Below are 14393 nucleotides of genomic sequence, written 5' to 3'. Positions count from 1 at the left end.
AATCCACAAGGTCAAAACTGCTTTCATAATATAATGATGGCTGCTTTTCTTCACACTAATTCCCTCATGAATATAGAGAGTATGGAAGGTTTATTGATATGGTTTCAAATTCCACATTATAACTAATCTTTTAAAAATACTAATTACCGAGTTTGATTTACTATCAAAACAGAATATCCACAATTATCTGAAAAAGCTATGAAAATATTCCTCCCTTTTCCAACTACATATCTGTGTGAGGCCAAATTTTCTTCATATACTTCAGCCAAAATAACATATTACATCTGATTCAATATAGAAGAAGTTTTGAGAATCTAGTTCTTTTCCAGAGATTTGCAAAAATGTAAAACAATGCCAGGTCTCTTTTGAGGAGATGGTGGTGACTATAGGTATTTTCCCTAAAAAAATGTTATTTATGTTAACATGCAATGGGTTTTTCATTGCCACTTTAAAATGAATTAGTAAGTATTTTCTAATTTTTCAGTGTTAATTTTAATAGAGTAAACATCGATAGATACAAACCATGTGAACAAAAGACTTTAGTGTCCTTGGTTTGTTTGTTTGTTTTAAGTTTATTTATCTATTTTTGAGAAAGGGGGAGAGAGCGAGAGGGAGAGAGCAAGAGTACGTAAGTGGGAGAAGAGCCAAGAAAGAGGAGAGAGAGAGAATTCCAAGCAGGCTCCTTGCCACCAGTACAGAACCTGTTGCAGGACTCGAACTCATGAAACACAAGATCATGACCTGAGCCAAAATCAAGAGTCAGACACTCACCCAACTGAGTTGCTCAGGTACCCATTGGCATCCTTGAGTTTTAAGTGTGTGAGGGGTCCTGAGACCAAATGGTTTAAGAATTATTTGTTTAGATTATCCCACTCTTTGAGCTTTGAGATCTGAGTAGCCACCAAGTGTCCTTCCTTGAAGAGGGCAGTGGTTGACTTAAGGAAAGGGCTTCTGTAGCACATGCCCTCCTGACCCAACCAACCCAAGGCAGGAGTGGAGAGTACTTTTCTCCTCCCAGTGACTGCCACCTGCCAGTTCAGTGATTCTATCTTTTTATCTTTTTAAACCTTGCGTTTCTTTTTTCTGAAATTCTAGGACCGCAATCAGCCCGAGGTCACTGATAAGTACTTCCATGATGTGCCCTTCGAGGCCCACTTTGCTTCCGAGTTGCCTGATTTCCATGTGGTCAGTAGCATGCCGGGTGTGGATGGATTTACTCTGAAAGTGGATGCACTCTATAAGGTGAGTGTGCTGAGAAACGTAGAAGTCTAGGACCAAGGCCACTGTAAAAGTTGTGAAAAGGAAGATGCTATTATGTCTGGACTGTTAGTCTCTTTATAGTGTTCTTGCTGGTGGGTCTTTTTTATTGGTGTTAAGCTTATCATTCACCCCAAACCTATCCCAATAGACCTGTTTTCACCACCTATCCCAATAGACCGCAGCAATAATCAAATCCTTTAATTTGCATGTTGTCACTTGTCAGTGTATGCGTCAGGGGTGCATATGGTACTCCAGTTTTTCCTAAATTCTTTTCTATCGCCTTTTTGGCTGTATGCCACACCAGCTGATCTTCACAGGCATGTGGAAAGTGTTTAACAAAATTATACATACAGTACAGCAATTTAGAATGGCAAGAAGTACTAGTATTTGATAAGCAAAAATACTCTCAATCCCAGTAATAAACATGAACTTCACAAGATAAAATTCCACTTTTTCCTATCTCTAAATAGTAGTAATCTATGACCTTGGATTTCAGAACTATTGCCACTCTTTAGAAGTTAGTTCAAAACCATGGAGGCTTTCAGTGGCGGCCCGTGATATGGCAGTAAAATACACGGTGGTTTAACCATTCAGGGGATGATCCAGGAAATGTTCAGATTTAGGAAATTTTTGTCATGTATCTGCATATTTTGCACAGAGTAGGTGTTTAGCAGATATTTGTTGAACGACTCTATCTTAATTAAAGTTCATCAATAAATAGTAAGTTAGCATAACAAGCTATTGAAGTTCACTGGGAATGAATATGGCTCTTAATACTATTACTTCACTGCAATCAGTAAAGACTAGCAAATCGTAAGTATTTAGCTAAAAAGGCCATAGAAAATAAATGCCTAGGGCTGTTCCATACACAGGGAAACAGAAGGGAATGTGAATAGCTGGCCCACGATCACCCTAAACTGGAAACAAAATGGAACCTGTAATATGTGGTTCAATTCTTGATTAGTAGACACCAATCATTGCTAATGCTTTTCTTGAAACCATTTATCAAGGCTTGTGACAGCAATTGTCTTTCCATATCCTTTCTTTTTTTTAAATTTTGTTTGTTTATTTGTTTGTTTATTTATTTATTGGGAGAGAGAGCACACATGAGTTGGGGAGGGGCAGAGAGAGACAGAATCCCAAGCAGGCTCTGCACCATCAGTGCAAACCCCATTGAGGGGCTCAAACTCACAAACCATGAGATCATGACTTGAGCCGAAACCCAAAGTTGGATGTTTAAGGGGCTGAGCCACCCAGGCGCCCCTTTCCATTTTCTTTGTGAAGAAGTGGTCTGTGGGCAGCAGTGACATGTTCAGTTTGTGTCTCTGTTTCCCTCCTCCTGCAGGTGGAAGCAGGACACCAGTGGTATCTCCAGGTGATCTACATCATTGGCCCTGATACTATGGCAGGACCCCGGGTCCAGCGCTCTCTCACAGCCCCTCTGAGGCGCAACCGGAGGGACCTGGTGGACCCTAGTGGCCGTCTGACCCTTGACGATTCCCTCATCTATGACAATGAAGGGGATCAAGTCAAGAATGGCACCAACATGAAGTCCCTGAATCTTGAGATGCATGAGCCGATTATAGCTGCTTCTCTTTCCCAAACTGGGGCATCTATTGGCAGTGCCCTGGCCGCTATCATGCTTCTACTTCTGGTGTTTCTAGTGACTTGTTTCATCACCAGGAAATGCCAGAAGCAGAGAAAGAAACTGCCCACAGAGGACATTTTGGAGGAATACCCTCTGAACACCAAAGTGGATGTGTCTAAGAGGAGCTCAGACAGGGTGGAGAAGAATGTGAACAGACACTACTGCACCGTGCGGAATGTCAACCTACTGAGTGAAACTGAGGGGGCTTATGCACTCAAAGGTGCTAAAGTAAAAAAATTGAATCTGGAAGTCAGAGTTCACAACAATTTGCAAGATGGAACAGAAGTGTAATGGGGGAGACCAATGTGTATTTTTTTTTCTAAAATCATTTTTATAAAATGGGGGAGGGGGGAGGGGAAATACTGGTATTTTTATAATCTTGCAGATTAAAAAGGGAAAACTATAGCTTTGAGTGGCGGGAGGCATACATCACATGCATCAACTCACAACTGAGCTACCTCATTAAACAAAGAACCACGAGACCCCAGAGTTTTGGAGCAGCCTTCTTTTGGTGGATCCCTTTAATAGTGTCAGCAGCTACAGGCTGCTTCTTCCGTAAGGCTGGTCTTAGAAAGCAAGTATCTCCATATGGGGCAGGGTGTAGACTATTCACCTAGCTGATGGAATTCAGCAGACTGGGAAATGTATGGTGGCAGATCTCCAGAGGGGCAGGGAGCAGGATGTTCAGGGCCATTGGTTTCCTCCCCCACCTCCAGCTTTCTTCTACTTGGGCTTTTCCTGGGCCTGTGGACAGCAGAGTTTGGATTGCTGACACTCAGATTCCATTCAAAATTCTGCTAATCAGCACAACCTATATATTTGCTCATTGCATCTGCTTGACAGCTTGCACTCCATGGCCTCTAACTGTCCTTTGCAAGTTCAGAGCCTTTTCATCTGGGGGTTGCAAGGTTCTCTAGACGAGAGCTCTTTTCCGCAACTTGCGGGGAGAAACCTCAGGACTTCCCCTTCCCCACCCTCCCCCCAACCTGTTAGATATCTGGCACAGCAGAACCCCCCAGAAGGGCAGACTGAAACCCTGGGGGAAGAGGGAGACTGACAAACACCTGAAACATATTAGTGATGGACTGTACCGAGGCCCAGGGGTGCATCCCTGTGCCCACCTGGTTTACACTGCACCAAGGACATGTGAAGACATCCTGCCTGACAAAGAACGCTGCAAAACAAGATAAAAAACAAGGGGTTCCTTTTGGTAGCTCAGGCATTTATTTTACCATATCAGCACATGACAAAGCCATAAACACATGGCTTTAAAATGATTTAGTGTTCAAATAGCAGCTTAATGACTTTGTATGAAGTGTGCACATGGCTTGCTTTTGTGTTTCTTGTTCGTTTTTGCCTTATTGGCAAAAACATAAGCATGCATGTCATGTTGTTTTGAAATGAAGGCACAGTTTCATTACTGAGGAGGAAAAGACATGTTCTCTTCCTGATGCATGGCACAGCATAATCACTGAGCAAATAATAGAGCATTCATGTTGCGTAATATTTGTATTAGAATGACCCAAGCCCTTTGAGGACATTCCAAACTGCAAACGCTTTGGCTCTAAAAGGTAGAAAGACCGAGCCATGAAAGGTTTTAAGCATCTCTACCAGACTCCAAGCTCTTGAGTAAAGGACCTTGTAACCTGTGCCTTTGGTTCTTCAGCAGTGCCTTGCACAAAACAAGCACTCCAGAAATATCTGTTGCTAAACAAATGAATGGTGTCATGGGTGAATGGTAGAGGAATAAATTCGGGAAGGAGGGTGAGAGATGATGGTGGCAATTTCACAAGGGAAGGTATAGAAAAAAAAACAAAAACCCAAAACTGTCTTTTCTGCTTGGAAAAGTAAATCTTTGTGATTGTAAAGTAATCTCATTGGGACAAAGAAGCACCACTTGACATAGGCATGAATCTAGCAGTGGTCTTAAGGAGGATTGAATAGAAAAATCATAATAATGTATTAGCGGAAGATGAAACTGAATCAGCCTCCAGAGCAGAGCAGGCTTTTAGAGGAAAGTCTGACTTAGCTTTCTGAGGTGAGTGAAGTTTTCAGGAGAGGATGGATTGAGGTGAGCCCAGAGCCTAAACCTCCTGACTGGTCACGTGCTAGTTGAGACCAGCTTGGGCAGTTTGGGGCAGAACTTCTGTATCAGCCTCGTGAACATCCAGAGTTGGCGTCTCATGGCTGGAGGGCTCATCAGCCAGGGTGGAATCGTCTCCAGAGCAACCTAGACGGTGAATGCTAATTCTGCAAGGACAGGAAGCCTACCGTTTGTGGAACAACTTTTGACTTGGCCTGTTATTTATCGTTCCTAGTTGCCAGAATGCTTACACATGAAAGCAGCACCGTTTCATTTGCTCAAATATTCTTCTTGCACATCCCTTCCACTATTGCTAGGTAGGACACACGCATGGGAAGAATGCAGACGTGTGGCAGTGCGAAGCTAACGTGGGCAAAAATGGGGACTGAGACCTCCAAGTGCTCTGAGCCTCCATGTTTGTGGTCTGGAGTGATCAGGACAACATCCTGTGAGGACCTTGTGATGGTGAACTCCCTGTGTGAGAGGAAAGCCTTGGACCATTCCTGCCTCCCTTCCTTCCTGCACTTTCCCCCACTACAGCCCCTTTTTCCGAATGCTGATACTTCTCTAGTGGATGTACACTTATTAAATAGAAAGTGTTAAGAGATGTGAAGCTGGGATTTCCTCCTTTGATACAGCTTTTCCTTTTGTTTATGTTTTATATTTCACAATAGGAATCAGATAATTTGGTGACTGATGTGGGATTATATTTCCGTCCAAGCCCTCTTTTCGATTTCTCTTACTCGCTCACTAATGTGTGTGTTTTACTAATCCTTTATACCATGCCTTTAGGCGAGAAGGAACAAAAAACCCTCAGGGGTGGCTCTTTGCTCTCTCATGCTGGCTGTGAAGGCTGAAAGAAAGAAGAGTCGGCACCTTTTTTCTGTCCTTTTATCGACCCCGGAGGTCCTGGAGCCTCCTGCGGACTCCTATTCTTGGGTGTGGAAGTGGTGTTGCAATGTGTTTGCATGGTCACATGATATTCAGTCTCAGTGTCATGTAGCTGTCCATTATTCTTGGATACGACACACATGCTCAGACTGAGTGAAACATTTGTGGTGCTGTCAACCTGATTTCTTGACTCAAATGATTTTTGTATTTCTAATACCAACTTGTGTGTTATGAATTTCTGGTTTCTCCAGTAGCATATGCCACTATAGAAATTTGTATTAATAAATGACAGTCTGGTTGCATTGTTTTTGCCATGGTCTTTTTAGATTATTCATCTCATTAGCATAAGACATCGCTTTTGAGATGGCAAAATCATCCCAAAGTTTGAGGCAAAGTTTTCTGGAGAACACCTGCCTGAAGGGGTTGAATCTGAGACACATATTAACCGTGCTAAGAGCAAGATGAAGAATAAACTACACAGCCCAGATCATCATAGCTCATCTTGTGCCATCAGTTGAAACCTCAGTACCAAAAGGAATAATTAAACTCTCCAAGTGCTAGACAATAAGATGATTATTTACACAGAACTTATTACCCTCAAACCCTCTTAGGATACTTGATAGAGTGTGAAAGTGGCTGAGTCCTTTTATGCACGCCCCCAAATTTGTTAAGTGTCCCTAACTCACCCTGGAGATGACCAAGGCTCAGATAAATTGATCGGCATGGGAAGGGAAAATGGCAGAGTCAGAAACCAAGGGAGCCCAGACAGTCTGGGCTTCCTACAAGCCTGTGCATTTGTGTGCCTATCCCCTCTGGGAAGATGCTTTATGTAAAAAACCAAAAATACTGCCAATGACGATGACCAACAGGACCTCACTGGCACTTTTTCAGGCACATTTGCAAACTCAGCAAGACTTGAGAGAGCATGTTTTCGTAAAATCTCAGAAAAGGAGGGCACAACCTTAGATTTCCTTAGATAGTGCTGGGACTTAATATAAAGTTCACTTCCTCGCGGTTTCCGGTGATTGTCCCTTGCCTGACAGCAGGCTCTAAGTCCTGGAGCACATTTCTCTCGGGCCCCTGGAGAAGCTGTATGAGGAACCAACCTATTAATCATTAGGACTGGCTAGGAAAATGCTTCCCGAGACCTCAAATTTCATAGATATGAACTTTAGAAAACTTGGGGGTAAGTGGCAGAAATTGAGTTCTTATTTAGATTTTGCAATACCTCACAGATGAGGGTTTTGAAGAAACATTGTAGGAGCAGGAGAGGGAGACCATACAGAGAATATCTCATCGGGTTCAACCCCATATAGTTGTTGGTTTTGTAGGTGAAAAGTAGTCACTATCAGTTGTTCTGTATATCTCAGCCTAATATTAAAATCTCATGATACGTAATAGAGAGTCTGTCCCCAAATGAGCCTGAGAGAACTCTAACTAGGAGCCTTTTAGAATGGCGTCCTGAGAATCGCTAGCAAGCAGGGACACTATCCAGTAATACGTTGGGCACATCTGGCAATCAAGAGCAATGACTCCTTTACATTTTCTACCTCATTCAGTGCTCATGACAGCCCTATGAGATAGTAGGTCATTGTCCTGGATAATTTCCTTTGAAAGTTCCCATATGAAAACTAGGATTTCAAATCTTTACCAGAAGGCCTTCACAAGCACAAACTGGTATTTTAATATGGTCCAAAGCTCCTATAACTTAATGCTTGTCATGAAAAAGTTGGTCATTGATTAATACAATAAAATAAACCCATCCTACAACCCTCTCTAAAACAAACAAACAAACAAAAACTAACAGTTTACCCCTGGCTCATTTTAGTTGAAGTCCACCAAGTTCCAAAACCGGTCGGTTATAAAAGTTTACCAGAATCCCACTCTCTGGGAGAATTTCCATAAATTGTTACAAAAACGAGTTTCAAGCTGTCTCCCTTAAACATCCCACTAAGGAAATGGGTCCAAAATGAGCCAGTGCTCAATACCAGTGACTCACAAAAGTCCCTTTCTGCGTTTGTCTCCACCCCGATTCTCTGCCCTGTTTGTGCTCCAGGACACCAACCTTCTGGAACTGCCTCTCCAAAGTTCCCTTGCCCTGTGGCTTCTGGTGGAGACTGGCCAAATGCAGACAGTGATGTGAGAGGAGTTCAGGTGTGTCTATCTCTCGCCCCCTACTCGCCCCTGCCTTGCTGTGGTTCTGGCTGGGTTCCTCCCGAGCCATGGTCCCTCCACCACAGTCCAGTTCTAAAAAGTTCGAATAACACCATCCCTCTCCTGCCCTGCAAGTGTAAAGGTAGTAATGATTTAATCCTGTTCCTAATCCCAGGGACTTCATCATCTCTGTGTATTCTTTTAAGTAACCCTGCCTGTGTATTCTTTTAAGTAACCCTGCCTACACTCTGTAAATAGTCCCTTTTTAAAATTCTTTCATCAAACCCTTTGAGTATGCTGTTTCTCTTCTGCCAGAACTCTTATATAGTCCTTAAATTCAGTGCCATCTGGCTATAGTTTTCAGATATATATCAAAGACAGTGAAGCACTTGAACTCAAATCATGTCTTCATTTTATTTTATTTTTTTATTTTTTTAACGTTTATTTATTTTTGAGACAGAGACAGAGCATGAACGGGGGAGGGTCAGAGAGAGAGGGAGACACAGAATCGGAAGCAGGCCCCAGGCTCTGAGCCATCAGCCCAGAGCACGACACAGGGCTCGAACTCACAGACCGTGAGATCGTGACCTGAGCTGAAGTCGGACGCTTAACCGACTGAGCCACCCAGGCGCCCCCATGTCTTCATTTTAAATTTGCCCATTGCTAGCATCAGTGGCATGCTGATAAATATTTCACAACCAGCATTTGGAGTCAGAAGAGGCCTGATTTGTAGCATTGGCCGGCTTTTCTGGTGTAGATGCCACACCATGGCCAATCAACCTACCACCATAATTTCACTGAACATAGAGTTGGGGAGCGATATTCAGGAACACAATTTCATACAGCATTTCTACTACACAGATATAATAGACATAAATCACCTCAAAAGCACCAAGAATAGTAACATTTTATATTTTACTATGTAAAAAATTATTTTTACATAATTAGGAAGTTTGGGTGTCTGTGTTTTTAACATAATTTATTCAGTTGTGTTTATTTAATATAATGCTTAATAATGGCTGTGTTTGCTTCAAAATTCCTAAAAATCTAGCAATTCGCTTTTGTTCTTTTTTTTTAACTCTTTTTTTATGTCTATTTATTTTTGAGAGAGAGAGAGAGAGACAGAATATGAGTGGGGGAGGGGCAGAGAGAGAGGGAGACACAGAATCCGAAGCAGGCTCCAGGCTCTGAGCTGTCAGCACAGAGCCCGACGCAGGGCTTGAACTCACAGACTATGAGATCATGACCTGAGCTGAAGTCAGATGCTCAACAGACTGAGCCACCCAGGCACCCTAGCAATTTGCTTTTGCATGTCAAACCAGCTCAGCACACCATTGTAAGAGCAAACGTATTTAATATCGACAACCACTCAGTCAGCTAAATCTTCTGTTAGGTTTTGCCTCCTATTCTACCATATATTTTAAATACACCTCAAGTGGTGCCTAGGTGGCTTAGTTGGTTAAGCGTCTGACTTCGGCTCAGGTCATGATTTCGGGGTTTGTAACATTCAAGGTCTGCGTCAGGGTCTGTGCTGACAACTCAGAGCCTGGGGCTTGCTTCAGATTCTGGGTCTCTCTCTGTCTCTGCCCCTCCTCTGCTCTCTCTCTCTCTCTCTCTCAAAAATAAATAAACATAAAATTTTTAATAAATAAAAATAAATATACCTCAACAACTTTGCTCTAAAATCTTATATTTGACTCACAAATTATTCTATTTAGAGTGGGAAAAGGTGATGTAGGAAAATTAGCTTCTTCTAAAACTATAATGCAGTTCTATGTATTCAGAACGGTGAAAATTTCATCAAATAATATTTTCCTAGGTTCCTTCTCTGAATAACTATCAACCTGGTTTCTGAGAGCATAATATTTATCATTATTATCATCCAACATTTTTTCCTTCTGAGAAAATTCATCCTGTGAGGAAAAAAAATATTAGCTTTATAATCATGCTGTAGCAGGATTCTAGCCTATAAGTTGGTAACCAGGCAGTTGTTACCATAAGAAACATTCAGAAAATGGTTAGAGTGTATACTGAGGGGCACATGGGTGGCTTAGTTGACTGAGCTTATGACTTGATTTCAGCTCAGGTTTGTGAATTCCAGCCTTGGGTCAGGCTCTGCACTGACAGAGCAGAGCCTGCTTGGGATTCTCTCTCTCTCTCTCTCTCTCTCTCTTTCTCTCTGCCTCTCTCTGCCCCTCCTCGCTCATACCCACATGCATGCACACACACAGTCGTGTGCATTCTCTCCCTCCCTCTCCTTCTCTCTCCCTCTCTCTCTTTCTCTCTCAAAAGTATTTACATAAACATCAAAAAAAAATTTAAGTTGCCATCCTGAAACCAAAGAAGTTAAACCCTGAAACAATAAAACTTAGCCCTACATTAACACCACCTGTTACTCATTTCCTTCTGGATGTAAACCCAGCCCTATTGCTTGCTGGTTGTGTGGCACACGGCCCATGCATGGTACAAGCCCTTTGAGCCTGTCTCTGTATTTGCAAAATAGAACTAATCACGCCAAATCTAAATAGGTTAGTAAGCATGAAATAAGACCATGTATGCAAAGGCATTACTCATTGTCTGTCATAAATAATAGGTTCTCAATAAATATCCACCTCCTGCCACTATGCTAATCCCAGAATTTCACAGGATGAGGTGTACCTAATATTGTTCATTGTGGCGACCTCTGAACGGGAGTCAGGAATCACAATGCAGAATGGAAGGCCGTATCCTCTGTCTTGGAAGAAAACTCATCACCACTCTGGATTTGTAGATCTGGTGTGCTCCACGTGCACGTCTGTTTCTCTGCTTTTTCCATTACAGCTCCTCTTCCGTTTGAGGCAGGATGTCCTCTTAAACCAGTGGCCCTCAAGCCCTCCGCTGCATCAGAATCACCCAGAGGGCTTATTTAGAAAGTAGGTCTGGGATAGGTCTGAGGGAATTTGCACTTACACCAGGTTCCCACGTTCCAGTCCAGAGAACCCCTGCTCTAGTCTCTTCAGCTCACACACATCCTCCAAACCCGAGAACTTCCTGAGCCCCAGCAGCCCCTATATTGGCTAAAGGATATCAAGTATTATCCCACTTGAAAGACTAGGAAAAATAAATTCTGACCTTTTGACTATAAATAACCCAGACCAAAGTTTGCAGGCATCTAAATGACAACTGATTAGTTCTAATCCTTGTCTTCAAGTTAGTATTTCCACTAAAACCTTTCTCAGGATAACAGCAATGGTGGTAAGACAACCTTATGCTAGGATTGAGAAGTCCGGGGCACACTAATTTCAAATTAAAAAGGAAGTAAGAATTCTTCCAAATGATCATGTTAAAATCATTCAAACTGCATTGCCAACTTTCCTGACTGCCCCAAACTTTTAGTGTCTCTTCTTCTAGTGCTACAAGTCCTTTCCCCAGAACTTAGCATTATATATAAAAACCATAAAGCATTGTGAATTTCTGACTTCAGCTTCACAGGAGCTTGTCTTGACTTCAGATTATAAACCTATTGATATCTGAACTATGTCTCATTATTTCCTTTTAATCTACCATAGCACTTAACATGGTGTCTTATAGGTAGTGTGCAGTCAATAAATATTACCAATGAATTTTAATTGAAATAAATCCACACCTCTCTTTTGATCAAAAAGCGACACATTGAGAAAAACAAGATACAAAACTATAAAAATAGACTGCCTTTGTGTAATAAAGGGAAGAAATAAGAACAGGCATTTGTTTTGCTTGATTTTACTTAAACAATGGAAGGATAGACAAGAACCTAAAGAAAGAAAGTGTTTATCTGAAGGGACCATCAGGGACTGAAGGGTCAGGGTGGGTGGGAGAGGGTAAGAGCCAAGACTTTGATGTACATCTTTTTAGAATTAAAAACATTTTTTTAAACCATGTAACCATTGTTTTAAAGTTTATTTATTTTTGAGAGAGAGAGAAAGAGCATGCACACATGCAGGGGAGGGGGAGAGAGGGGGACAGAGGATCCGAAGCAGACTCTGCCAGACAGCAGTGAGCCCATGTGGGGCTCGAACTCACAAATCACGAGATCATGACCTGAGTCAAAGTTGGACACTCAACCGACGGAGCCACCCAGGCGCCCCTAAACCTTGTAACCATCTTAAGAAAGGCTTATTAAGAGAGGAAGTTGAACTACTCCTTTTCTCTTTTAAATTTTCTTAGCAACGACCATATTTATTCAATTACTGTTCAGCTCTGATAGGAGGATCTAACTGCACCACTTGGGGGATAGAAACAAACAACATCCAGTGTAGGTCACGCCCACAGGAGTGCTGTATTTGTTTCGTACAGCTGCTATGATGTCTTACGACAAATTTAGTGGCTTAAAATAACACAAGCTTATTTTCTTACAGTTCTGGAGATCGGAAGTCCAAAATGGGTCTCACTAGGCTAAAATCAAAGTGTTGGCAAGCTGCATCCCATGTAGAGGCTCCTAGGGAGAATCCATTTTCTTGCCTCACCAGTTTCCAGAGGCCACCTGCATTCCTTGGATCTTCACCCCCTTCCATCTTCAAAGCCAGCAATGACCAAGTTGAGCCTTTCTAACTGAGCCATCTCTCTGCTCAGACTCTGCTTCCCTCTTCCCCATATAAGGACCCTCGTGATTACATTTGGCCCACCTAGACATTCCAGGATAATCTGTTTATATTCAGGTCAACTGATTAGCAACCTTAATTCTATCTGCAACCATAATTCTCCCTTACCATGTAACATAACATATTTTAAAGTTTCCAGGGATTATTTGGGTCCATTATTTTGCCTACCATATATGTCCATCATAATTTGGTACAGAATTTTGAACCATGAAAGTCAGAATACCCAAACCATCTGCCCCTCTCCTGCTGCTGTATGTCAACCAATATTTTTCACAGGGGCTCTTTTGTTGAATAACTTACTTCCAGAAATGGAAGGGACCCTTAAAGGGCATTTAATCTATATTTCTTTCCCTGTCTACTGAGCTAACAAGGGGTCATGAATAATGGCAGTTTCTGTTGCTAGAAAATGTGACTATAACTGTAGAGCTTTTGAACATAAAAGAAGAATAGTTTCACCTAGATTACCTGCTGGTCCTTTCTCCTCCCCCTCATTCCCAAGGGAGATCCTGGGGTCAACTTGTTGGCATTAAGTGTAGATTTATCATTGTAGTGATTAAGATAAGCTTTGGAGCATGTTGACTGTGTTTGAATTGTAAGTACATGATTTACAGGCTATGTGACCTTGGCCCAGGATTTTACACTGCACAGTTTATGGAACTCTTAGAAATAAAACATAATAGGACCTACCTCATTTGGTTGGGGTGAAAGTTAAATAAAATAATGTGCACAACACATTTAGAACAGTGCCTGGCATATAACTGGTGCTTTAAAAAAGTTCGCTAAATTGTGGATTATTTTGTCGTTTCAAATACCAAAATAATATTTGATGGTTTATTGGTTGAGCTCGTTTTTCTAGGAAAGTCTTATTTCTTTGCCTAACACTCTCCTGGGATCTTGAGACCCTCCATATTTCTACCTGTCCCCAGGAACTGAATATTGGATGTAGGAGCTTCTCTAGTTGTCCTTGTTCCATTTGACAAAGCTTGGCCGTGTTGGAAGCTCCCAACCTCTCCTCAACACCTCTCTGGACCCTGCTAAGATGGGCTAGGTTACTGTTCAGAATTATCCCCTGCCCACCCCATCCATCCCACCCAATAGAATTGGCCATCTTATTTGTCTAATAGGTTGTTAGAAGTCATGATACAAGCAAGGGCTTCAGAAGTGTCTGTGCAGTTGAGTGTGTCCTCTTGTACTCTGACATGGCCAAAAGACCTTCCTCCAGGAAGTTGTTCCCCTGCCCTAGCCTGGACCCAGAATGAACACAGGGAGCAGAGCCATCTCAGCCGTCCTGCAGTTCTGAGAAAATAAATGACTTCTTTTAAGCCCCTGAATTTCAGGATGGTTGGTTATATAGCATTATGGTGGTAGTAGCTGCTACATTTGCCCACCCTCTTATAATTTTTCACAATGTCCCATTTAAAAACTAATCTTTGAAGTAATCTAGTCTGTAATGCTATTCACACCTTCTCCCAGGAACCTCCTGCTCCTTGTACCCAACATTCTAGTGTTTTCTCTCTTTCCTCATTTCATTTTCAAATGATAATGTCATCAACCCAAACACCTGTGAACAAGAAGCTATGTACAATAATGTTCACCAAAGAATTATTCATGGTAGAAAAATATTGAAACAATGTAATGTCCATCCTCAGAAGAATGATGAATCAACCATGATAAAGTCATAAAATGAAATACCATACAGCAGTTAAAATGAATGCCTAGCTACTAGAGTAGCTAGCCT

The 14393-nt window shown here is 42.0% G+C and overlaps 1 protein-coding gene across 1 annotated transcript in view; it reads left to right on the top strand.

The window, feature by feature from the left end:
- FRAS1 (Fraser extracellular matrix complex subunit 1) overlaps positions 1 to 6189 on the top strand; it is a 426196-nt gene extending 420007 nt beyond the window's left edge. Inside the window, exons 73-74 of the mRNA XM_058722162.1 lie at positions 1096 to 1242; positions 2606 to 6189. Of these exons, the coding sequence (XP_058578145.1) occupies positions 1096 to 1242; positions 2606 to 3199 (741 nt within the window). The 3' untranslated portion in view covers positions 3200 to 6189. The remainder of the gene's footprint in view (positions 1 to 1095; positions 1243 to 2605) is intronic.
- The last annotated feature ends 8204 nt before the right edge of the window (positions 6190 to 14393 follow it).

Source organism: Neofelis nebulosa, chromosome 3 (genome assembly GCF_028018385.1).
Source record: "Neofelis nebulosa isolate mNeoNeb1 chromosome 3, mNeoNeb1.pri, whole genome shotgun sequence".
Classification (NCBI taxonomy): domain Eukaryota; kingdom Metazoa; phylum Chordata; class Mammalia; order Carnivora; family Felidae; genus Neofelis; species Neofelis nebulosa.
Note: the sequence above shows the minus strand (reverse complement) of the source record. Positions and strands in the feature narration are given on the sequence as shown.